This window comes from Marmota monax, unplaced genomic scaffold (genome assembly GCF_021218885.2).
Source record: "Marmota monax isolate L192 unplaced genomic scaffold, Marmota_monax_Labrador192_F-V1.1 WCK01_AAM20220418_F8-fsc00070, whole genome shotgun sequence".
Taxonomy (NCBI): domain Eukaryota; kingdom Metazoa; phylum Chordata; class Mammalia; order Rodentia; family Sciuridae; genus Marmota; species Marmota monax.
The window spans coordinates 3,294,467-3,321,830 of NW_026692116.1; the positions used below are offsets into that span (position 1 = coordinate 3,294,467).

The 27,364-nt window shown below is 34.5% G+C and overlaps 1 protein-coding gene across 4 annotated transcripts in view; it reads right to left on the bottom strand.

Annotated features, from left to right (window-relative positions):
* The window catches only part of Evi5 (ecotropic viral integration site 5), a 210,014-nt gene that overhangs the window by 167,633 nt on the left and 15,017 nt on the right, over nt 1-27,364 (bottom strand). For all 4 annotated transcript variants that reach the window (XM_058585230.1, XM_058585233.1, XM_058585236.1 and 1 more), the window contains exon 2: nt 1,316-1,545. In XM_058585230.1, coding sequence (XP_058441213.1) covers nt 1,316-1,545 — 230 coding nt within the window. The remainder of the gene's footprint in view (nt 1-1,315; nt 1,546-27,364) is intronic.

A 27,364-nucleotide genomic window follows, 5' to 3' on the forward strand; every position in this document is an offset into this window, starting at 1 on the left:
GAAAAAAGATGACATACAGATGGTAAATAAATACAAAAGATGCTCAACACTATGAGTGCTGAATTAAAACCACATATTATCAATACTCATAGAATGACTAAAATTAAAAAAGAGTGACCAAACCAACTGTTGGCAAGGATGTACAGGAACTAGAAATTTCATAGACTTCTGATGGGAATGTGAAAAAATAGAGGCCATTTGGAAAATAGTTTGGAAGTGAAACATAATATCTACAATATAATCTATCAATTCTATTCCTAGGTGTTTGTCCCATAGAAGTGAAAAGTATACATTAACACAAAGGCCTATCCACAAATGTTTATACCATTCACAGCAACAGATGAGTAAACTGTGATATATCCATATGATGGAATACAGCTAAGCAACAAAAAGGAGTGACAACTCTCAAAATAATTCTGTTAAATGAAACAATCCATACAAAAAGGGTATAATAGTGAATGATTCTATTTCTACAGTGGGACATGGAGGGGGAGATGATACAGATTTTTTTTCTTTATTTGGGTGATAATTTCACAGAATACACCAATGTTGAAACTTACCAAAATGTACATTTTATATATTGGTAATTTATTATATCAATTATACACCAAAAAAGCTGTTAAAAATTACCATTATTATTATCCATACAGCCAGTGGCATTATATAACTTGGTCAAACACAAAAGGGTATTCTTCTTTATATTGTTTTGTACACAATACCCCCAATGAGGTTTTGATAATAACATAGTGAAGAAATACAAAGGATCCAGAGTACACATTCCTAGCAAAGTAAACAACTATTCCATTTCATACTCTAATGAGATAGTGATATAGTGCCTTTCATGGCTACATTTCTGAAAAGATTTCCCATTCTAAACCACAAATCAGATATTCATACTAGATTAAACTGTTTTACATTTTAACCAAAGGGGGCTATAAAGAAAGTTTAAAATAAAAATGGTAGGGCTGAGGGTATATCTCAGTGGTAGAGTGTTTATTTAGCAAATGCAAGGCCCTGGGTGAGATCCTCAGTACCACCAAAGAAAAATATTTTTAAATAAAGTTCAGGAGGGATTTAGGGACTCTGCTGTATTAAGAAAACAAACCTCTAAATCTAACCGTACAGGAAGAAAAAGTTAATCTTTTTCATGACCAACACTCAACCCAAAAGACTAAAATACTTTGTTACATAATCTGATAAAGAAGCCAAAAACTAGAAAACAAACATTCTTAATATGAGTAAATATTTAATTTTTTTTTACTTTAGTTGGATTTGTATGATAACTGGAAAGAGAACACCAAGTAACCTCACTCACCTATTTTGTTCCTCCAGTTTAGCCAGGAGTTCCAAGTCATCCGGACTCAACTGTGATGGGGAAGACGGTGAAAGGGCTGGTGTTGACAGTGTGGTAGATGAGGATGTAGTGTGTAATGAAGCAGATGGACTTGCCACCTGACTGGCCATCTGACTGACTGTATGCGAAACTGTGTTCTTCACCCATGAGAGAGTAGAACTCAGCTTTTCTGCAACCTTGTCTGTCGCCACCTGAGGATTAAAAAATAAGTTGCATAGATTTTAGTTTTATTGCATTTATTACTGAGAACTTGAGAATCCTGTCTTGTTTTTTGTTTTTAAATTTTGTGTTGTTGCTACATTAGGGATTCCAACTCAGGCCTTTACACATGCTAGGCAAGCACAATCCTGTTAAGTTCTACTTAAAAATTACCATTAGAATTCTCTCTCTGAGATGATAAAGATGAAACAAGTTTTAGCAATAATGACCCTAACATATAGGTTTTGGAAACTTTTCCAAATTTCATGTTTGCAAACTACAAACTGAAACACACAAGGGAGTGATAAAATCACTTAAATGGTAACACAAATATTTCATTTAAAAATGAAAAAGAGCCAGTGCATACATCTGTAATCCCAGCAGTTTGGGAGGCTGAAGCAGGAGGATTGCGAGTTCAAAGCCAGCCTCAGCAACTTAGAAGGCCCTAAGCAACTCAATGAGACCCTGCTCTAAATAAAATATAAAAAGGGATAAGGATATGGCTCAGTGGTTAAGTGTCCCTGGGTTCAATCTCTGGTACCAAAAAGAAAAAAGAAAAAGGGCAAAAAATATCAAAAGATATAATTTTATATGAAATTTTTACTTCACATATGTATTAAAAATATATACTGTATGTATGTATGTACAAGCACAGGTGTGCTGAGTCAGTATGTAAAGTATATTTTTAATCAGGATTTTAGTCAAACCCAATTGTAAAGCAGGAATTAAAACATGTCATTGAGGTGATCATGATAGGGAAATGTTGTGATATGATTAATTTTTAAAAAAACTGGGTGTATTTATCATAAATAAGATGTAATGAGACCCTTATCAATCTGTCCTCAAACCAGTAAAGAGCATTTTCACAGAATGACTAGCTCCAAAGGTAGAGAGGGGGAGCTTGGGAGAAATAGAGGAATTCTAGATAGGGAAGAGGGGTGGGAAGGAAAGGGAGGAGGCAGGGGATTAGCAAGGATGGTGGAATGTGATGAACATCATTATCCAAAGGACATGTATGAAGACACGAATTGAGTGTCAACCTACTTTATATACAGAGATATGAAAAATTGTGGTACATATGTGTAATAAGAATTGTAATGCAAAAAAAGGTATGTGTATAAAGACATGAATTGGTGTGAACATACTTTATACCCAAAGATATGAAAAATTGTGCTCTATATGTGTAATAAGAATTGTAATGCATTCCGCTGTCATGTATTTAAAAAAATAAAATCAATTACAAAATTAAAAATAAGAAAATTAATTAAAAAAAGAGAAAGAGAGAACATAATTCAACCCATAACATGATCATATTTCCTAATCCACATCTTCCTATTATGTGATGAAGTTCATGTACCCTCTTGTCCCTTGAATCAGAGAAGAACTTTTTGACTGCTTCAACCAATAGTGTATACCAAAAGTGATTATGGAAGCTCCCTCCTGCAATCCAGCCAACATACTGTTAAGAGGACCAAACTAGGGGTTAAGGATATAGATCAATTGAAGAGCATTTGTTTAGTGTGTATGAGGCCCTGGGTTCAATCTTCACAACTGAAAAAAAAAAAAAAAAAAAGGGTGGAAGAAGCCGAAACTAGTCCAGAGAGACCACATCTAAAGAGTAGATGGAGATATTCTGTCCAGCTTAGGCACTAGCATCAACCAGACATGAATATGAAAATGCCTCCAGTTTGCAGTCCCACCAGCAATGTACAAGAGTACCCTTTTCCCCACATCCTCGCCAGCACTTGTTGTTGTTTGACTTCATAATGGCTGCCAATCTTACTGGAGTGAGATGGTATCTTAGGGTGGTTTTGATTTGCATTTCTCTGACTGCTAGAGATGGTGAGCATTTTTTCATGTACTTGTTGATTGATTGTATGTCCTCCTCTGAGAAGTGTCTGTTCAGGTCTTTGGCCCATTTGTTGATTGGGTTATTTGTTTTCTTATTGTTTAATTTTTTGAGTTCTTTGTATACTCTGGATATTAGGGCTCTATCTGAAGTGTGAGGAGTAAAAATTTGTTCCCAGGATGTAGGCTCCCTATTTACCTCTTTTATTGTTTCTCTTGCTGAGAGAAAACTTTTCAGTTTAAGTAAGTCCCATTTGTTGATTTTTGTTATCAACTTTTGTGCTATGGGTGTCCTATTAAGGAATTTGGAGCCCGACCCTACAATATGTAGATCGGAGCCAACTTTTTCTTCTATCAGACGCAGAGTCTCTGATTTGATATCTAGCTCCTTGATCCACTTTGAGTTAACTTTTGTGCATGGCGAGAGGAGGGGATTCAGTTTCATTTTGTTGCATATGGATTTCCAGTTTTGCTGGTGGGACTGCAAACTGGTGAGGCCAATCTGGAAAACAGTATGGAGACTCCTGGGAAAGCTGGGAATGGAACCACCATTTGACCCAGCTATTGCCCTTCTTGGACTTTTCCCTGAAGACCTTAAAAGAGCGTACTACAGGGATACTGCTACATCGATGTTCATAGCAGCACAATTCACAATTGCTAGACTGTGGAACCAACCCAGATGCCCTTCAATAGATGAATGGATAAAAAAAATGTGGCATTTATACACCATGGAGTATTACGCAGCACTAAAAAATGACAAAATCATAGAATTTGCAGGGAAATGGATGGCACTAGAGCAGATTATGCTTAGTGAAGCTAGCCAATCCCTAAAAAACAAATACCAAATGTCTTCTTTGATATAATGAGAGCAACTAAGAACAGAGCAGGGAGGAAGAGCAGGAAGAAAAGATTAACATTAAACAGATACATGAGGTGGGATGGAAAGGGAGAGAAAAGGGAAATTGCATGGTAATGGAGGGAGACCCTCATTGTTATACAAAATTACATATAAGAGGTTGTGAGGGGAATGGGAAAATAAACAAGGAGAGATATGAATTACAGTGGATGGGGTAGAGAGAGAAGATGGGAGGGGAGGGAGGGGGGATGGTAGAGGATAGGAAAGGTAGCAGAATACAACAGTTACTAATAGGGCATTATGTAAAAATGTGGATGTGTAACCGATGTGATTCTGCAATCTGTATTTGGGGTAAAATTGGGAGTTCATAACCAACTTGAATCTAATGTATGAAATATGATATGTCAAGAGCTTTATAATGTTTTGAACAACCAATAAAAAAAATTAAAAAAAAAAAAAAAGAAAATGCCTCCAAATGGGAGTGCACAGATGGTATATGACTGTAATCTCAGCAACTCGGGAGGTTGAGACAGGTGGAAAACTGTTGAGAGCCACAGCCAAAGGGGCCCCAGCAAACTTCCAGCTGCCAGCTGATGATTGGCCCACAGCAGCCCCAGCAAACTTCTAGCTGCCAGCTGATTGGCTCCTCTGCGGTGATGCTCATTGGGCTGTTTCCCGGCCCTTTCAGACCACGGAGCTGCTCATTGGGGGACTTTTTTGGCTCCGCCCACGTGACCCAGCCAATCGGCCTCAAGAGCAGGAGGGGTGGGGGGAGGTTGAGAGGCTTGTGGGAAGCCGGTGGTGGCTGTAGGGCTCTGAAGGAATTCCTTAAGAGCTGTGTGGTGTGTGTGTGTGTGTTCTAAAAATAAAGTTCGTTTCTTTTGACAAGTGGCTCCTGAATTGTGCCCAGCCAGACTGCGGCAGATAACCCATTCACCTTTCTTAATTTTTTTAGTTTTATTTGTGTTTATTTATTCCCAATAGTTCTCCAATTCATACAATTGCATAAATCTCAATATATTCAAGCATATCACATGAGCTATCAATTTTATGTTTTTCATCAAGTCCCTTTTTCAACCTTGATTTTAATCTGCTCCATTCTGAACTGGTTGCTCTCTGTACCTACTACAGAATTGTGATCCTAGTTTTTCCCTTATCCTCTTTCTTGGGTTGAAACACTTGTTTCCTAAACCCGGTCTTCCCTTTACTTCATTTTTGGTGAAATATTTCCTCTACTGGCTTCCTGAGAAGAGTTACATGAAACATAAATTTGAGACACTACAATGTGAAAATGGCTTTCTTCTGTCACACTTGAAAATTTGGCTGTTATAAACTTCTAGATTAGAAATGATTTTTCTTCAGGGTTTTTTGTTTGTTTGTTTTTGTGCTGAGGGTTAAAACCCAGGGACATTTCACCGCCGAGTTACATCTCCATTCCTTTTTAATTTTTTATTTTGAGACAGGACCTTGCTAAGGGCTTCACTCAGTTGCTGAGGCTGGCCTTTCAACTTGTAATCCTCCTGCCTCAGCCTCCCACATGTATAGGCATGTGCCACCTCAAGTGGCTTCCCTCAGATTTTTTAAGATAATGCTCTTTATTGTCTTTTAGCTGCTATTATTCTTGTTGAAGAATCTGAAGCTACTCTAATTTTATTAGTTAATCTATTTTTCCTTTGCCCCCAGGAACTTCTCTTATTTTCTCTGGCCTCTTAGTTGTAAAAATTCAATGAATGTCTTAACACAATCTTTTTTCATCTGTTTTGCACAGCACTCTGATGAACCTAAATTAAAATCTTCCATTTGGAAAAGTTTTCCTCATTTATTTCTTTGATGACATCCTCCTTTATATTTTCTCTCTTAAATTCTTGTTATTCAGGGCTGGGATTGTGGCTCAGTGGCAGAGCACCTGCCTAGCATGTGTGAGGCACTGGGTTCAATTCTCAGCAACACATGTAAATAAATAAATAATGGTCCATCAACAACTAATAAAAATATTTTTTTAATTATTATTATTCAGCTATGGTACTTCTTGGGCTAGCCTTTCAATTTTACCTTTCCTCCCAATTTAAAAAAAAATGTAGTTGTAGATGGACTGAATGCCTTTATTTTATTTATTTTTATGTGGTGCAAAAAAATTGAACCTAGTGCCTCACATGTGCTAAGCAAGTGCTCTGCCACTGAGCTACAGCCTCAGCCCTTCTCCCAATTTAATCACTATTTTCCACAAGTACTCATCTCACAAACCCCACTTGATATTGTTACAAAGCAACAAATTTCAAACCTCAAATGCAAATTAATTGGGCACTTGGGCTTTGAAAATTAAAGACCTGCGTTCAATCCTAATTCCAGGCCAGTTTCTTTAAAATAGAAATGGTAATAATAATAATAAATAAAATCTACATAAAGTATTTAGCATATGTCTATAACTCAATAAATGTAATTATTTTCATGCTAACAGGTTTTTTTCTTCCCCATTTCTTCCCTTGGCTTTTCCTGCATGTCTTTAGAGATTTGCTCTTACATTCCAGGAATCTTCTTTGTTATCAGATGCCCTCCACAGATCACTTTTCATTCTTTGCTGGATCAAGTACCCAGTGTGACCTTGGTACCCCGTGTACTTACCTGTGTGACCTTCAGCAATTCAAATTAACCACTTTCTTTCTTTCCTTCTTTTTTATAAACATACATTTATTTATTTTTAATGTGGTGCTGAGGGAACACAGAGCTTCGCACATGCTAGTGCTCTACCGCTAAGCCACAACAGCAGCCCCTCAATCAACTACTTTCAATCCTACATCTTAAAAAAAAAAAGGGGGCAGAGGGCTAAGAATAGGCCAACCTCCTATGGTTTTCATGAAAATAAGTATTTTTTATATGCCAGAATACTACTTTGCCGAGCATGGTGGCACATGCCTGTAATCCCAGCGGCACAGGAAGTTGAGACAGGAGGATCGCTAGTTCAAAGACAGTCTCAGCAATGGCAAGATGCAAAGCAATTCAGTGAGACCCTGTCTCTAAATAAAATACAAAATAGGGCTGGGGATGTGGCTGAGTGCCCCTGAGTTCAATCCCTGGTAACCCCCTCCCAAAAAAAAAGAACATTACCTAGCATTGTAGGCATTCGTGTGTTTGCAGTTATCAACAATACATCTACTGCCTCTGCTTCTACCATTACTACCACAACAACATACAAAAGATTCAGTATATGCTCCCTACCTATCTCCCAAGCTTTTTCAGCATTGAAACTAACTATATACATTAAAATTATATTTGGGGGGCTGAATGGTAGCTCAGTGGTAGAGCGCTTGCCTCACCTGTGAAACACTGGGTTCAATCCTCAGCACCACATAAAAATAAATAAATAAAATAAAGGCACTGTGTCCATCTACGACTAAAAATATATTTTTTAATTATATTTGGGGGCTGGAGTTGTGGCTCAGAGGTCCAGCGTTCGCCTAGTATATGTGAGGCACTGGATTCAATCCTCAGCACTATATAAAAATAAAATAAAGGTATTGTGTCCACCTACAACTACAAAATAAATGTTTAAAAAAATCATATTTGGAATCTTTCTTGTTCCCTTTCCCCACTTTTTGGCAAAGTAAGGATCATTATCCTTCTCTAGACTTCTGCTGCTTTTAGATACATTTATGATTAGCATGTTAACCTTTCTTTGTTTTTTTGTTCTGGTGTTGGGGATTAAACCCAGGGCTGCATGTACTCTACCACTGAGCTCTCCAGACCCCTTTGTTTTTTTAATGAACAAATATGCACCGTGAAACTACTAAAGAAAAAAAAATCAAATATGCTTCCTATAAAAGTAATTTTCTTCTATGACCAGTGTGATTCTGCAATCTGTACAATTAGAAAAATGACAAATTATACCCCAATGATTTAAATGTATAAATTGCCAAGATCATTGTAATGTCATGTGTAGCTAATAAAAAAATAATAAAATTAAATTTTAAAAAAATAAAAATAAAAATAAATAAAAAGTAAAAGTAATTTTCTTGAAGAATTTCACTCTTAATTTAAGCAAGAGCGATATCTAAATACTGACTAAAATGCTGAATTGGGGCTGGGGCTATAGCTCAGTGGCAGAGCGCTTGTCTAGCATTCATGAGGCACTGGGTTCAATCTTCAGCATCACATAAAAATAAACAAATAAAGGTACTCTGTCCATCTACAACTACAAAAAATAAAATAAAATGCTGAGTTGTACCCTGATAGCCTCAGAACATTCAAGGATAGCCAAGAAAAAGATACCACCAAACTGAAGTGAATGAAGTGTTCCTTTACAAAACTCGGCACCTGTTATTTTGGAGGTCTGGTAATATTTAAAATGAGTACCTAACCACCTCTAAAAGAAAATAAATCTAGGGGCTGCGGTTGCAGCTCAGTGGTAGAGTGCTTACCTAGCATGTGTGAGGCACTGGATTCCATCCTCAGCACCATGCAAAATAAATAAATAAATAAACAAATAAATAAATAAAGGTATTGTGTCCATCTGCAACTAAAATAAAAAATATTTATTAAAAAAAATTTACAGGGCTGGGGATTTGGCTCAAGCGGTAGTGCGCTCACCTGGCATGCGCGGGGCACTGGGTTCGATCCTCAGCACCACATAAAAATAAAGATGTTGTGTCCACTGAAAACTAAAAAATAAATAAATATTTTTAAAAATTTTACAGAAAATAACTCCTAGAAAAGGTAATGCTTTTAAATTTTTTATTTGTAAAACAGGAGAATCCTCAAAAGTTCCAAGTCATAATATATATAACACTGTATCAAACTATTGGATGAAAAGTTAGAAGAACACACTGAAATGCAGGCTAAATTCACAAACTATGCTTCACACAATTGAATCTAATGCTCATGGAGGCATATGGCCAATTTCTTCAGCTTCTCTACATATAAATATTTATTTGTAAAAGTAAAGTACTTTATAGTCTATAAAATATTTTAACCTATTTGAAGCATTACAGTAGACCCGAGAAGAAATTCCAGAATCATTCCCTTAATAAGAATTTATTTAGAATCTACTCCAAAACAGTACTTTATTGGGTGCTGAAAAGTATAGTCATAAATAAAACAAACGTGTTCTTGAACATCATGGAAATAGTTACGAAGTCAGACAAATAGTGAATAAACAAATGCAGGGAAGGATACCATGACATGAAGGCAGTGAATCCAAGAACTTAATTTGTTAAGGTGGTTAAGGACTGCCTTTCTTTCTTTTTTTGTACCAGGAATTGAACCCAGGGGGACACAACCACTGCACCACATTCTCAGCTCTTTTTTATATTTTATATTGATACAGGGTCTCGCTGAGTTGCTTAGGGCCTTGCTAAATTGCTGAGGCTGGCTTTGAACTCACAATCCTCTTGCCTCAGACTCCTGAGCCTCTGGGATTATAGGTGTGCCTCACTGCACCTGGCTAAGGACTGCCTTTCTGAAGCAACAACATTTAAATTAAGATCTATAAGATGAGCAGGAAGAGCTAGCTATGCGAAGAGACAGGCAAAAAAAGCAACAAGTACAAAGGCCTTGAGAAATTGGAAAGTTTAATGGGTCAGAGAAACACCAACAGAAATAAAAGGTGAATACCTGTAATGCCAGCAACTTTGGAAGTTGAAGCAGGAGAATTGCAAGTTCAACTTAGTGAGATTCTATTTCAAAATAAAAACTAAAAAAAGGCTGGGGATGTGGCTCAGTGGTAAAGTGCCCCTGGGTTCAACTCCCAGTACAAAAAGAAAAAGAAAAAAAGAGAAGAAATAAAAGGTGAACCACAAATGCAAGACATTAGGGGTTTTTTAATATTTATTTTTTTAGTTGTAGTTGAACATAATACCTTTATTTTATTTATTTATTTTTATGTGATGCTGAGGATCAAACCCAGGGCCTCGCACATGCTAGGTGAGCGTTCTACCACTGAGCCACAACCCCAGCCCAAGACTTTAGTTTTTAAAAGTTTTAAAAAGAACAAGTAGAACAAGTTAAATTATAATTACTTTATTTAGCCCAATATATCCAATAGATAATGAATACTGAGGAATCTAAGTCTGAAATTCAACAAGTATTTTACACTTCATCATATCTCAATTTAGACTAGCCATAGATCAAGTGGTCAAGTAACAACGTGGCTAATGGCCCCCATACTAAATAGTGCAGATTATAAGAAGAGACCAATAAAGCTAAAGTATACTAGTTTAAGGAAGAGTAGAAAGAAGAAATTGGAAATATTTGCAGAGACCCAATCATGAAGGGGCATATAAGAAGGGAATTTGGGATCTATTTGGAGTGTAACTAAAAAACACTTGGTAGGGAATGTTATGATTATTTATTTATTAAATAATAAAAAGTAATTAATTAAGAGATCTATAAGGAATAAATTTAAAGGAAAGCAAGAAGAGAAGTAAGGAGATAAGCAAATAACTATGAAACAAATCCAGGTGGGAAACAATAATGGTTTGGGCTACAAAGGGTGCAACAGGGATAAAGAAAAACAGATATATGCAAAATAAAATTGACCTGGAAACAAAGTAACATCGTGATGAAAGAGATGAAGAGAGTGAGGGAGAAAGAAGAATCAAAGATGAGATCTACTGGGGCTGGGGTTGTGGCTCAGTGGTAGAGCACTCGCCTCTTATATGCGAGACCCTGGGTTCGATCCTCAGCACCACATAAAAAATAAATAAGTGAAATAAAGGTATTGTATCCAACTACAACTAAAAAATAAATATTAAAAAAAAAGATGAGATCTACAATGGCTTTGAGCAACTGATAGTACCATTTACTGAGACCAGAAGAAACTAGTGTTTTGTCATTGTTATATGGTAGGGGGGTGCTGGAGTTAATGGAAATTAATCAAGAGTTTTTCCAATTAAAAAACAGATTCAAGCCAGGGGTAGGTGGCAAGGTGGGGCAAACCTGTAATTCCAGCTACTCAGAGAATTCAGACAGGAAGATCACAATTTAGAGGCCAGCCTGGACAACTTAATGAGATAATGTCTCAAACTTAAAAAAAAAAAAAAAAGAAGAAGAAGAAAAGAAACACAGGTTCAAAGAGGTTCACACTGAAAAGTACCTAAAATGAGAGTCAAATGCAGGTATTATAAAATTAGATAAAATACCCTTTGCAGTAATATTCTGTCCCTCCAAAATCTGTAAATTTAAAAAAATCCACTAACATATAGTTAAGCACCATCACCTGCTGTACACACAAGCAAACGCCTCATCTTAAAAACCTTTAGGTCTTTGATTACTTTCATATTTTGAAAAAAACAAAAGAAAAAATTGAGCTTCAGATAATTAAAGTTTGAAATTAAAGTCTTCTAACAGAAAAGATGCTGAAATTAAAGTCTTCCACAGATTCTCTCCAAACCCACGCCCCAGAGAACAACAGCAAAGTAAAAGCCAAATGCCATGACTTGAAAGTAAGTACCATGCTCCTTCAGCCAAAACGTAGCATCAATGGTTCAGAAACAGTTTACTCTTCAGAAGAAACACGTGGTCTTTACATGCTATCTAACAATGAATGACTCATTAATCAAGCTATTGCAACATCAGGGATTTAATATCCCTTTTAAATTCTTTACCTCCATTAGATTAGTATTAATTTCACTCAAGATACTTACTAAACATAAGTGTAAGACTTGGCATGGAGTGGGAAAATCAGTAAGCCAGGTGACTCCTGTCCTGTTCTCAAGCAGCTCACCACTAATGAAGTGTGGAGAGACAAAAAGCTAATCATTAAGTGACTTTGATCAACTATCTTGACTCTTACATTTATTATTCTTTTATATTTATACTTTCAATTTAGGGTAGGACAATTTTTTTCATGATGAGGAGGGGTAGTTAAGGATAAGGCATTATACAGACTTGCAAAAGTAGATGTTAACAGTGGCATTCTTTCTGGCCACTCAACATATGAATACCCATTAGTGTTTTGGGATTCCTCCATCTGAGAAGTCTGAAAAATACCAGATACTCACTTTCCCAGTCTTTGAAAATGACTGACAAGCAAAGAATGAGGCTCTGTGATCTATGTATTTACCTACCTACCTACCTCACCTTCTCTCTACCATTTCTACCAAACCTAATAGCTTAATATATCAAATATCTATCATCTCACACTTTTTGTATGTCAGAAATTAGAGTACAGTTTAGCCAGGAGATTCTGGCCTAGGGTTTCTCATGAAGTTACATATAAGATCTTGGACAGTAACATCATTATCTGAAGGAGGGATGGGGCTGGAAGATGTTCTGCCAAGATGGAGCTCTCATAAGGCAAAAGGCCTCATGTGTCTCACCATGTTGACTCCTCCACAAGACAGCAGCTGAGTATCCTCACAATGTGGCAACTGGCTTCTCCCCAAACAAGTGAGCAAAACAGAAGATGAAATACCTTATATGACTCAGCTTCATAAGGAAAGCTGTCATTTATGAAATATTCTACTATTGCTTAGATAAACTGGTCCTATTTGGACTGGGGGAAAGAAATAAGAGTGTAACTACTTCATATGACATATCATAACTGTAAGTTACATATACAAAGAACTGAACAAAAAATTAAAATGTAAAAGGATATGTTATGTATTATTTATGAATACACATACATTTATAAGTATAATGTTATGTCTGAGAGGAAAGGGGGACTATGGTTACAAATGCAATTACAATTCTTAAGATGAATAATAAAAACATAAGAATTGTACCTTTATTTTTACCTTTTTTGTGTCAGAAGTATTTCATCATAAAAAACCAATGTTCTACTTAAAGGAAATGAGTACTTTCAAAGATATTATTGCTAAAAACATACCTGTATTAATAAATACCTGTACAGCTGTACTATCCATGATATATACGCATAATTTGACTCAAGAATCTGTCCTGCCAGGCATGGAGGCACATGCCCGTAAACCCAGCAATTTAGGATTGCAAGTTCAAAGCTAGCCTCAGCAACTCAGTGAGACCCTAAACAACTTCATGAGATCCTTTCTCTAAATAAAATATAAAAAGGTATAGGGGGTGTTGGGGTTATGGCTCAGTGGTAGAGCACTTGCCTAGTACACGTGAGGCACTAGGTTTGATCCCCAATACCACATAAAAAATTTTTTTAAAAAAGGAATTGTGTCCATATAATACCAAAAATTTTTTAAAATTTTAAAAAAACAACAAAAACTATGTCTTAATAAAATACTTATCTATACATGTACGAAGAAAACATGAATGGTGTGAATATACTTTGTATATAAGCAGAGAGATGAAAAATTGTGCTCTATATATGAAACATGAATTGCAATGCATTCTACTGTCATATATAACAAATTAGAATAAAATTAAAAATAAATTTACCTAAATAAGCAAGAATATATGTACTATTAATCACAGAACTTTGTTTTTTTTTTTTATTTTGGGGCAGCGGGTATTGGGGATTAATCCCACATTCCCAGTACCCCCACTTTTTAATTTTATTTTTTAGTTGTAGGTGGACACAATTCTTTTATTTTATTTATATGTGGTGCTAGGGATCAAACCCAGTGCCTCAGATATGCTAGGTGAGCACTTTACCACTGAGTCACAACCCCAGCCCCACCCCATTTGAGACAGGGTCCCTCTAAGCTGTTTAGGGCCTCAAATTGTGATCCTCCTGCCTCAGCCTGTCAAGTTGCTGGGATTACAGTCATGCATCACCTCAGAATCTTTATAATAAGAAAAAACTAGTGATAATCATAATGTCCACCAATCAGAGAATGAGAAAATAAGTTATGACCAATAACTTATTGGTTAAGTTATTCACACCATTCATGTTTTCCAACACAATAAAATGTAATTTAGCCATTACACAGAAAATGATTTCAGGGGCTGGGAATGTACCTCAGTTGGTAGAGGTCCTGGTTCAATCTCCAGAGCCAAAAGGGGAAAAAAAAAAGTAATTCCCAATGTTAGAACCACAACCACATATTGGTCAAGAATAAGATATACAATATAATTTAGTTTTGAAAGGTTATATTTCTATTAAAAGCTACCTCAAGACACTGAAATTTTAGGAAAATAAAGGCAAAGGGAAAAAAACTTTCCTTTTTCTACTTTAGAGACATATATTAAAATTCTTTTTTAGTATCATATAAACTTAAATCATTTTCATCTTTAAAAAGATAGTTTAAAAAACAATAAGGCAGCTGGGCATGGTCCCAGCAGCTGAGGAGGCTGAAGCAGGAAGATCATGAATTCAAAGCCAGCCTCAGCAAAAGTAAAGTACTAAGTAACTCCATGAGACCCTGTCTCTAATAAAATACAAAATAGGGCTGGGGATGTGGCTCAGTTGAATGCTCCTGAGTTTAACCCCTGGTACCCCCAAAAAACAATAAAGCAGGTCACATGAAATATATTAATGCAACAAAAATATAAAAAACAAAGAACTCAAAATTATATATACAAAATTATATATAATTAGAACAAAGATATAGTCAAAGAAAAGGATGGAGCAAAAAACACATCAAAATTAAAACAAGTTCATATTAGTGAATTCGAAAACAAAGTCCTTTTCTTTATTTTCCAATGATCTCCAATGTGGTTATATAAAACCTATATAACTAAAGAATAAGATACACACAACAAGAAAAATAGATAAGAGATTATTAAGATAAAAGGGGGAAAAGAATACTAGTAGGCTAAAGAAGATATACACTTTCTGATGTAATTCTGTTTTTAAAGAAATTCTTATTTGTGATTTTCTACATAGGATCCATGTTTACAATAAAACAAAAAATAAAAAACTAAGACAAATTTATCCCTGAACTCACCATTTAAATCAGTTCACTAGAGTTAATCCTTTTTTTTTCTTTTTTTCTTTTTCCAAAATGATAGAACATAAAACAAGAAACTAGAGAGAGACTTAAGCCTAAATCAGAAGTAAAATTGTGAACTAGACACAAGCCCTTAAGGGTTTTAAACAGACTTCTCAAAAAAAAAAAATTATATGTATGGTAAAGCATATGTAGTGTAAAATTTGCCACTGTAACAATTTTAATGTACACTTTTTTAATGTTATTGTAATTTTTATACCTTTATTTATTTTTAATGTGGTGCTGAGGAATGAACCCAGTACCTCATACATGCTAGGCAAGCGCTCTACCACTGAGCTATAAATGCAGCCCGAATTTTAATGTATATTTTACTGGCATTAATTACATTCACACTGCTATACAACCATCACCAGTATTTCTAAAACCTTTCCATCATCCAACAAAGAAACTCTGTATCTATTGCACCTTTCCCATATTCCTGTGTAACCTCCAATCTACTTTCTGACTCCATGAATTTACACTGTGTAATTTACATTGTATAAATGTAATCACAAAATATTTTTCCTTTTCCCTATGGCTTATTTTACTCAGCATGTTTTAAAGGTTCATCCATATTATAGAATATATCAGCCTTCAATCCTTTCTTTTAAATATTGTATTAGTTGTTTTAAATATTGTTTTATTTATTTATATGTGGTGCTGAGAATTGAACCCAGTGCCTCACACATGCCAGGCAAGCGCGCTACTGCTGAGCCACAACCCCAACCCCGCAAAATGACTTTTAATAGTTTGCTCTGGCCAGAAAGTCAGGATAGGGACTATAAAGGAGAGGAGTAACAGAAGCTGCCAAAAGCAATATTACTTATACTTTTGATTTTTCCATATTAACTTGTACAAATATGCAGCAATTGCATAAATTTGGAACATAATAGAGTCCTTTGTCACACAAGATAAATACATTCCAATATAAACAAATATACAATAAGAAATAAAATCAGAGCTACATATGGTGGTACACACCTGTAATTCCAGCTATTCAGGAGGCTGAAGCAGAAGGATAGAAAGCTCAAAGTCAGCCTGAAGAGGACTCCTGTCTCATAATAAAATAAATAGGGTGGGGATGTACCTCAGTGCTTGCCTAGCATGTACAGAGTGCCCTAGGTTCAATCCTAAATACCACAAAAATTTAAAATATAAAGGAAGAAAAGAGGAAGAAAAACACAACACTGAATGTAAAATATTAAGCAGTCCCAGCCCCAGGCACAGTGGCATAAGCCTGTAAGCCCAGTGATTTGGGAAGATGGACATGAGGATCACAAGTTACACGCTAACCTCAACAAGTTGGTAAAGCCCTAAGCAGTTTAGTAAGATCCCCTCTCAAAAAATAAAAAGGACTGGGGATGTAGTTCAGTGGTAGAGTTCCTACTACTGCAAAAAAAAAAAAAAAAAAAAAATCACTGTTGATTAGCAGTACTACTGAGAAAGGAGCCTGAAAACATATTGATTTTTCTATTCTGACTCAAGAGAAAGTACTACCCTTCATAAGGCCTTGCACAGTACCTGATATATGTTAGACATTTGACAATAAAAATTTGCCTAGAAGAATGAATGGATGGAACTTTTGGTCTGAAATTGATTATTATGAACATCTCAAGTCTCACAGTTAGGGGGAAATTGACAGGTAGGTAAATAACAGAAAATTACATTTTAGGGATCATTATTTAAACTGCAATTTTGACTGCTTAAACAAGATTACAAACCACAGGGCTGGGAATGTAGCTCAGCAGCAAAACACTTGCCTGCATATGCAAGGCCCTGAGTCTGATACCTATGTCCAAAAAGAAAAAAAAAAAAAAAAAAGATTACAAATCACAGAGCTCTCTACCTTAAACCATAGTGTTTTTTTAAAAAGGTATTTGTTTAAGTATTTATAATGCCAAATAAGTTCACAGAAGTTACAACAATAAATCAAATTGAGGAGTTTATTCTAAGATTTTGGTCAAAATTCAAAATGGTCTATTTGTACCTATACACACTGTTGTATCTCTTTAAGGTGCTGTAAACTCTGATTCCATAAAAAACTTGGATAGTCAACTGAATAAACATGTTGAAAGTTAAATATATACACACACATACACATACTCTCAACCTTGTAGCAGTAAGATTTAAGTTTGGTGAAAATATATCTATTTTTAATCTTCTAAAATCATGATAATTTTTGTTCCAACTCTATAAATGAAAATAAACACTATTTTTGTCTTTTTTTTTTTTTTTTTTTAATTGGCAGAACTGGGATTTAAACCCAGGGCCACTCTACTACTGAGCTACAACCTTTCAAGGAAAAAAAATTTTTTTTTTTTTTACCTTTTCCCCTAAATGGAACTATGCTATATATCTTCAGAAAATAATTAATTCAAAAAAATCATGTAGTCATCAAAGGAAAGAGAACTTTCAGCAATGTGCCTTATATTTGTATATAATGGTGGGACTTGTCATTACATATTCGTACATGCATACATTATAACACACTTGAGCAATATCATTCCCCAGTACTTCCCCTTTCCCTTTCCTCCTCCCTCCCCCTGGTCCCATTCCTCTACTGATCTCCCTTAGATTTTCACAAGATTCCCCCCTACCTGATGGGGTTATAACTCACTGGTGGAGCACAGGGTTTAATCCTCAGTACCATATAACAAAATAAAATAAAGGTATTGTGTCCATCTACAACTAAAAATATTTTTTTTAAAAAAAGAGTTCCCCCCACACACTTTTTTCTTTTTATTCTCTAGCTTCCACATATGAGAGAAAACATAAGACCCTTGACCTGAGTATGGCTTATTTTGTTTAACATAATGTTCTCAAGTTCCATCCATTTTCCTGAAGATGACAGAATGTCATTCTTCTTTATGGCTGAATAAAACTCCATTGTGTATACATACCACATTTTCTTTATCCACTCATCTATTGAACACTTAGGCTGGTTCCATGTTCAGCTACTGTGACTGTGCTGCTATAAACATGTATCACTACAGTATGCTGACTCTAATTCTTTAGGACAAATATTGAGGAATGGTAAAGCTCAGTCATATGGTGGTTCCATTCCTAGTCTTTTGAGAAATCTCCAAAATGATTTCCATAATGGTTGTACTAATTTACAATCCCACCAACAGTAAACACTATTTTTATATAAAGAGAAATACAAGCATTATCAAAAAATATGAAATGTAGGTTCTTTTAATTTTTTATTATCTGTTTTTCTTTTTGTGCAGTGCTGGAGATTGGGAGTGTCAGTTTTAAAACATAGCCTATAAATATCCACAAAGAAGAATTTCAAACTATGTCTTTCATTTATTTAACAGCTGTCAGGGAGATGAAATAAGCAAAGATACAAATACTGGCTTCAATGGGAATCAAAACACGAGAGAGAGGGCTGGGGCTGGGGCTCAGTGGCAGAGCACCTGCCTGGCACATGCGAGGCACTAGGTTCAATCCTCAGCACCACATAAAAATAAATAAACAAAATAAAAATAATTGCATCCATCTATAACTAAAAAATATTCAAAAAAAAAAGCAAGAGAGAAAGAGAAGAAACAGAGAGAAAAGAAAGAGAAAAAACAGAAAATAATGACAACATTGCTGAAAGTTCTCTTTCCTCTGATGCCTACATGATAAATTTCTTTGAATTAATTATTTTCTGAAGATATATAGCATATTTCCATCTCTCAAACTCTCCAGCTAAATTTTAGAAAAGCAAAACTTATATAATACAATTGCTGCTGCTACCAATAGCATCTATATGCTTTAGTATGTGCCAGGTACTATGACATGACTTTTCACTTATTATCTTATTATTTCATCTCAAAAACCCTAAGATGGATAGATAGATGTTTCTGTCTCTCTCTCTCTCTCTCTCTTTTTTTTTTTTGGGGGGGGGGTACTGGCAATTAAACCCAGGGTGCCTTACCACTGAGTTACATCCCCAGCCCTTTTCATTTTTTAGGAAAGGGTCTCACTAACTTGCTTAGAGCCTCACAAAGTTGCTGAGGCTGGCCTTGAACTTGCAATCCTTCTGCCTGGGCTTCCCAGGCTGCTGGCATACCAGGTACCACCTCACCAAAGTGAAAAAATGTTATTAAAGTTTATGAAGGATGAGCAACTTGCCCAAGATGCCTTAGCTAATAAATGTTGGAGTCCAGATACTAAATATCCACCCCAAAAATAAATGTCCTGACCATTATAAATCATTGATGAAATGGTAAACTAAAACTAAATGCAGAACAAAAAGGAAAAACACAGCACGTCAAAATGTGCCATAATTCTGAAGATTTTATTGGACTGAACCTGCCTAACTCTAATCTGATTACCTATTTGAGAAATTCAATTAACTAAAATAGTGAGATGAAAACTGTATTTGAAAATGGAACTGTCACAATATCACATAAAATTTAACTTCTCCTAAAACAGCTTATTGTACAATTATCAAGTATACAAGTAACAATAAATGTGGGCGAGTATGTGGGGATGCATATTGGTGCAACCACTCTGAGAAGTACTACAGAGATTCCTCAGAAAACTTGGAATGGAATCACCATCTGACCCAGTTATTCCATTCTTTAAATATACTCAAAAGACTTAAAATCAGCACACAATAGTGATGCAGGCACATCAATGTTTATAGCAGCTCAATTTACAACAACTCAGCTATGGAACCAACCTAGATGACTGTCAACAGATGAATAGATAAAGAAAATATGATATAGATAACATACACACAAAGGAATTTTATTCAGCCATAAAGAATTAAATTATGGCATTTGCTGGTAAATGGACAGAACTGGAGAATATCACGCTAAGTGAAATAAGCCAATCCCCAAAACCAAAGGCTGAATGCTAACACACAATAAGGGGGTAGAAGGGAAGAACTGAGGTTCACTGGATCAGACAAACGGGAATGAAGGAAAAGGAGGGAGAATGGGAATAGGAAAGACAGTAGAATAAATCAGACATAACTTTCCTATGTTCATATATGAGTACATGAACAATATAACTCCATATCATTTACCACCACGAGAATGGGAAGTTAGACTCCATGTACGTATAACATGTCATAATATAGTCTACTGTCATGTAAAACTAAAAAGAACAATTTTTTTTTAAAAACCTGTACTTCATATTTTTCTCCAGATTGGTATATCAATGAAAACCTGTTTTATAATTTTTATATTAAATGTAAATCCTATAATATATCTGGAGAAACATTTGATTTGTTCCTGACTTTAACATTTTGGGCTGGGGGTATAGCTCAGTGGCAGTGTGTGGACATACTCAGATTTACAAGGCCCTGGGTTAAATCCCCAACACCAAAAAAAGTAAGAAGGTAAGTAAATAACAAATAAATAAAATTTACATTGTGTACAAAAGAAAATATTCCAATTTTGTTAACCACAGCCATAGTTTCCAAAGAAAAATAAAAAATAATAATAATAAAAAGCAATCAATGGCTATATCTTCTCAACTACATGCCTACATAGGAAGTTAATGAAATTTTTCTAAGGCTAACAGAAACATTCAAACTAAACTAATCCAAGGTATTATGAGACTTAAGTTTGGGGGGTTTTGTTTGTTTGTTTTGGTACTGGAGATTCAACTCAGGGACACTTGACCACTGAGCCACATCCCCAGACCTATTTTGTATTTTATTTAGAGACAGGGTCTCACTGAGTTGCATAGCATATCGCTGTTGCTGATGCTGGCTTTGAACTCATAATCCTCCTGCCTCAGCCTCCAGAGCTGCTTGGATTACAGATGTGCACCATGGCAAGGCTTAAATTTTTAAGGCTGGGAGGTATAGCTCAGAGGTAGAAAGCTTGCCTAGAATTCATGAGAACCTGGGTTCCAAGCCCAGCACTGAAAAATAAATAAGTAAATAAATCATCTAGATAGAAGATTTCAGTTTTGTTACAAAATTTTCATAGTTAATGGTCTAATCATTTGAGTTTATGATTCAATAGTCACAAATCTTTATAGAAAGTTAAAAATACTAAACAGTGCCCCATACATCATTTTCTGGCTAACTAAATTCTATTGGACTGCTACAACTCAGCTCAGAAATACCTCAGGCTACATACAAAATTACACACTCTCAACACAAAAACACTTTTGCAACCATTCAAAACATATAAATACTGTTGATATTATATGCTATCTGACTGAAACATTTCATGTGAACAAATGAGGTACTACTCCTTTTTTTATTTTAAAAATGCTAATCCAATAATCTGTAAAATAACAGCAGAACAGAGGTGTGGCAAGAAGTTCTTTCATTCCTATCCACTCAGGCAAAATATTCAAACTCCTCTCTACCACACCTAATGTAAAGATTAATACTAGCCACATTCTTAGATTCAATAAAATCAGAATTACCACTTTGTTAGGCTTATTATCAAACTTACTTTAAGATATCCAAAGCCGTACTAAATATGGCACGTAATTACCTTGAAGAATTAGCATTCATTTGGAGTTTGAAACCTTTAGAACTATATAAGTTCAATTTTATTCAAAAATAATTAATGAAACATTTTAACCAGCCATTCATCTACTACCCAGTATCAAAAGATTTTTCATGTTAACTTACTCAGTATATCCATCAATAGGTTAGAAGCTTAAAACTAACTTGATCTAATGAAAATTATGAGATATGTATCTAAATCAAGGGTTTTTTACACTAAACAGTGATGTTAATTTAATGCTATACAGTTCAGTAAACACAAACTATAAAAAATTATAAAAACCAGAACCTTTCCTGCTCCTTGGCTAACCTAAATCATTAAAGGAATAAAATAATATTTTTTGTTTTAATTAGTTATACATGAAAGTACAATGATCTTGACATATCATACATTTGAATCATATGGGGTATAATTTAATAAAATAATATTTTTAAGAATATGAGCTGGGGTTGTGGCTCAGCAGTGGAGAGCTCACCTAGAAGTGCAAGGCCCTGGATTCAATCCTCAGAACCAAATAAAAATAAATAAATAAATAAAATATTAAAAAAACACATAATATATCAAACAATTTTATGAGGGAGACAATATAATCTCTCAAATTAATTAACCCAAGACCAAAATCTACTTAACCATTTTGGTAATTCACCAAAACTAAAATCAGTCCTGTCATCAGCCAGGTCTTCCTTACATATAACTTCAATTCCATTTGAGCTTTTTGCATTTTTGTACTCTTCCTTTAAAAAATATCATGATCACAAAAATCATAATATCTACTATTTATGTTGATCAACAAAATATGAGCCATAGTACTATTCTAAGTACTTTACATGTAGTATTTCCATTCTTCATGATCAACTCTGCACAGTAAATATCAAAAAATATTTCTTTCTGGGGCTGGAGTTGTAGCTCAGTGGTAAAACAATTGCCTAGCATGTGTGAGACACAGCACCGCATATAAATAAATAAAATAAAGGTCTACTGAGGGTGTAACTTAGTGGTAGAGCATGGGTTTAACATTCTAGAGAAACTGGATTCAATCATCAGCACCTTAAAAAAAAAAAAAGTAAAAGAACAGATTCAGAAACTTTAGATGACAGGATACAAAACAAAACCCCTGCTCTCTCTACTATACCATGCCACATTTTTTTTTCAGCTATCAATTTTTGTATAATCAAATTATTTGCAACACAGATTGTGCTGGTTTCTCAATAAAACCTAGTTTTCCTTCATAGAGGGGGAAATATTATTACATTAAATATCTTATAGTATTACCAAATTACTGATATAATTTTCCCATAAGTATTTCTGAATTAAAAGGAAAAAATACAATCTAAAATACACTGAATAAGAGCACTGGAAAGCTAAAATTTGATCATGTAAGCTGCACCTAAAATTGTGATGCTAAGGGAGTAGAGTTCATGAGAGGAACTAATAAAATCCCTAATCACAGTCTTCCAGAGTCACACCCACAAAATTACTTGTTTTGGGTTGTTTTAAAGGCATACCCTCACATACAATTTTTCCTGACAGCAGCAAGGGTATTAAAATATTTGTTTTCATCTTCTCAAGCTGGTCTTTAAAAGTACAAATTCAGAACAATAACTTCTTAAAATATTATGTTGTATGAATTTTTTTAAAGACAGATTACCATAGTTTTAATCTTTTCCTCAACATGTTTCTTTGAATGTCATTAGTTTAGGCTAACAACATAATATCTTTGTTTTGTTTTGTTTTACATACTGACATTGCTCAGATAAAGTTCATGGAACTATATTAAATTACTTTATGAGGGTTTTCATAAAATTATAACAGTTCAACATTACAACTTACAAATCAGAAAAGATACAAGTGCTTTGTAAGTCAGAACTTCATTTTACATTACTACTAAAAACAATTTCTAACTTATATTTTTAAAAATTTTAGAATACAAAATTTAAATTGTCATGTACAACATGTATACAAGTTGTCACTATAATTGAATAAAACAATATTTATATTTGGAATTACCTAAAAACTAATGATTGAATTAAAGACTTGTTAATATATTAACACTAAGATTATTCTAAGTAAAATAATTTATGAAAAATGCTAAATATGTAATTTATTACTATCCTAGGAAATAGCTTATTCAATAGATTAAGACTTACATATCACATCTTACATGCAATTAATCTTCTATATCTATATAGCCTTACAAATAATCAAAAGAATAATCTAATAGATTGCCTAGTGTGTTAAAACCCAATATGCTGTATTTATTTACATTTGTTTAATTCTGTTGCTGTGGCAACTAATATGCTTTTATTAACAACTGCTACTTTAAAAGATTGAATTTTAAAAACAAAAGCAAAATTAACTTTTTCGGGCTACTGTGGTACAAAATGAATTACTAAAAAGAAAAAAAAAACACTTTCTCCAGAAACAATGGCATTTTTCCTTTACCCAAATAATAAATAAAATATATTTTTAATTTGCTTGAAGTAGGCATTACTGGTTAGCTATCTGATATAGCAACTAAATTATTACAGTTAAGGGAGTGGAAAGGATATGTGTGTACTGTCACATTAGAATGTTTTCATTAATTTTTTTCCTTTTTATTGGTTCTTTTCAGTTATACATAACATTAGGATTCATTCTGACACAATTATAAAAGCATGGATTATAATTTGTTCTACTTCAATTCCAAATACTTCCCCTTTCCCTTCTCTCCTCCCTCCTCAATCCCTTCCCTCTACTCTACTGATCTTTATGCTATTTACTTTTTATTTTAGTAAACATACTATATCAAGTACTGTTGTGTCAAGTGTGCTAAAACAACAATATCAATCCATAACCAGTGTAAGTAAAAATTAATTATCACTGTTTTGAAAGATCCTAAAGTAGCAGTAAAAATCTTTTAGATTCTTTTAGAGTGATTTCCTTCCATGCATGAGACCCTGTTTTCAATCCCCAGTAATACATACACACACAAATCAATATAAATGACATTATAGCTAGGAATACAGCTCAATGGTAGTACATGCTTAGCATGTGTAAGTCCTGGGTTCAATCTCCAGCACCAGTTGAAAAAAAAAATTTTTTAAGCAAATTTTAAGATTTAAAACTTTTAGTTCACCCCAAGCCCTCTTGTTTAACTAGTTACAAAAAGCCTTAAGATTTAAGACAAAATAGACTATCACTAAATGTTCTTTTAAAAAAAAAAAAAAAACACCTTAGTCAGAAACAAGAATATATCAACAGTGTCTTCCCTGGGTTTGTAAACCTTGTGAGCAAGAAATTCTGTCTACATAGTATATAGGTCTTTCTTAATGTCCCCAGTACCTATCATTACGCTTGACACCTGGAAAAATGTTAAATATGTGTTATCTTTGGTGTTTCTTGTCTTATCCACATGTTTACAATGTCATTAAGTTTCTAGATCATTTGCTGACTCATTGTTCATCTAGTAATGGAAAAAATGCTTCTCCATATTTTCAAAAGGGAATCCAAGTTGAATTTTTTAACCTTATGCTCGTTTATTACATGCATTCCAAATAAATATTCAAACACATTACATTCTTCATGGGCTTATTCCATATACTTCAGGTCTATCTTCTCACCATAAATTATGGCTCAGTGTCCTAGACCACCCTGATTTCTGGTGTGCCTTTAGATACAATATTTTTCTTCTTTCTTATGTATTTTATTCAAATATATTTACAAATTATTCATTAAAACTATAATTGTATCCAGTATCTGCTAATACTATTCGAATACATTTACCAGCACCATTTATGAAATTCTTTATTTTATTTTATTTTATTTTTTTAGTTGTAGATGAACACACAGTATCCTTATTTATTTTTATGTGGTGCTGAGGATCAAACCCAGTGCCTCACACATGTGAGGCAAGTGCTTTACCACTGAGCTACAGCCCCAGCCCTGAAATTCTTTTTTGGTAGGGAGGTACCAGGGATTGAGCACAGGGGCACTGACCACTGAGGCACATCCCCAGCCCTATTTTGTATTTTATTTAGAGATAGGGTCACACTAAGTTGCTTGGCGCCTCACTTTTTTCTGAGGCTGGCCTTGAACTCATGATCCTCCTACCTCAACCTCCTGAGCCAATGGGATTATAGGCATATGCCACTGCACCTGGCCATTTATGCAGATTCTGGATTTTTTTTTTTTAACATAGCAAAAGAACCACACCAAGTCAGGCATAGTAGTGCATGCCTGTATTCCCAGCAGCTCAGGAGGCTGAGGCAGGAGGCTGAGGCAGGAGGCAGAGGCAGGAGGATGGCAAATCCAAAGCCAGCTTCAACAACTTAGTGGTCTTAAGCAACTCAGCAAGACCCTGTCTCTAAATAAAATACAAAAAAGGGCTGGTGATGTGGCTCATGGTTAAGTACCCTGGGGTTCAATCCTCCCCCACCCTTACCAAAAAAAAAACAAGCCAAAGATGAGCAAACTAATCATTTGAGTACCAATTCAAAGACAAAATCTATATTATTGCTTAGACTTTCTAACAAACAAACTAAAAAAGATCCATAATAAAGCCAGATCTGTTCCTGCTTCTAATGGAGGTCTCTTCCAAGAACATAGGAACTAGCAGTTCCTTAAGAAAGAGTCCTAACAATGAACTTACAGGATACTGAATAGCGCAAATCCAACAATGAAAGCCCAGATAACAGCCAGTTTAACCAGCTTTTTTTTCAACATTTTTCAGAGTTCAATTGTGAGGGCTGAATGAATACAGAGAACAATTGACAAGTATTAAACCCACAATGTTTTTGGCCACTTAAAGAATAAACTGCAATGGCAGAGTGCTTGCCTAGAATGTGCCAGGCAAGGATGAATTGCAAAGAGCACAGACAGGGAAAGTTCCTTTGAAGTACAGATACAGTAATAAACAGCTAGAAATTCAACAAATAAACACATCAGGCAAGGTGTTATAATTGCTATAATGAGAAATGGGTTAACCCTTTTGGAGCAGACTCAAGGGCCACAGTTAACAGGTTCTAGGTACGAAATACAAATTAATTCACCTAAATGTTGCTAATAACAAAAGACTATCATACTATCATGATAAATAGTAATAATTGCCAATGAGGTCTGATTGGTATCTTGGATTTTAATACACAAACACAAACATAAATTAATCTATGGTAGAGTAAAAGGTCAGTGAGGATTTTGTGCAGTTATAAGCAGATTTACATTTCATAAAACCTGTTAAAATTAATTTGAAGAACAACATAGGCCTGACAGCTTGTTGCTATGTGTTACAAAAAAAAAAAACTATTTAGCAACACAAATTTAATAAGAAAAATGACATTTTAATACAGAAAATGATAGCCATAATTTAAAGGTAAATTCTTTATATAAACTTATCCTAAAAGAAAACATATTGTATTGATAATATTTTCATTTCAACATGAACTTTAGGGCTAAAACTGTCTCAAAGAGCAGCATTTGGTAACCTACTGACTTAGTTCTAAAGAAAATAAAAACATAGATTGGCAAAGAATAACCAAGTTATTAGAAGTACTTAACATAGAGGCTTTAATGGATGGTTTTGATTTATAATTTTCTTTTAACTATAAACTAAGATCTATACAACTCTAACAATAGTTTCCAATTTTTTTCTGGTACAGAAATATTTTTTCTAAATAAAAAATTCTAGGTACTACCTATCCGTATTACATTAGGTGAACTTAGGTATTATTAACTGAAATGACAAAACTATCATGACTTTTTAATAAATTTTATTATATACTACAAATATATCAGATTTATTATTTATCCATTT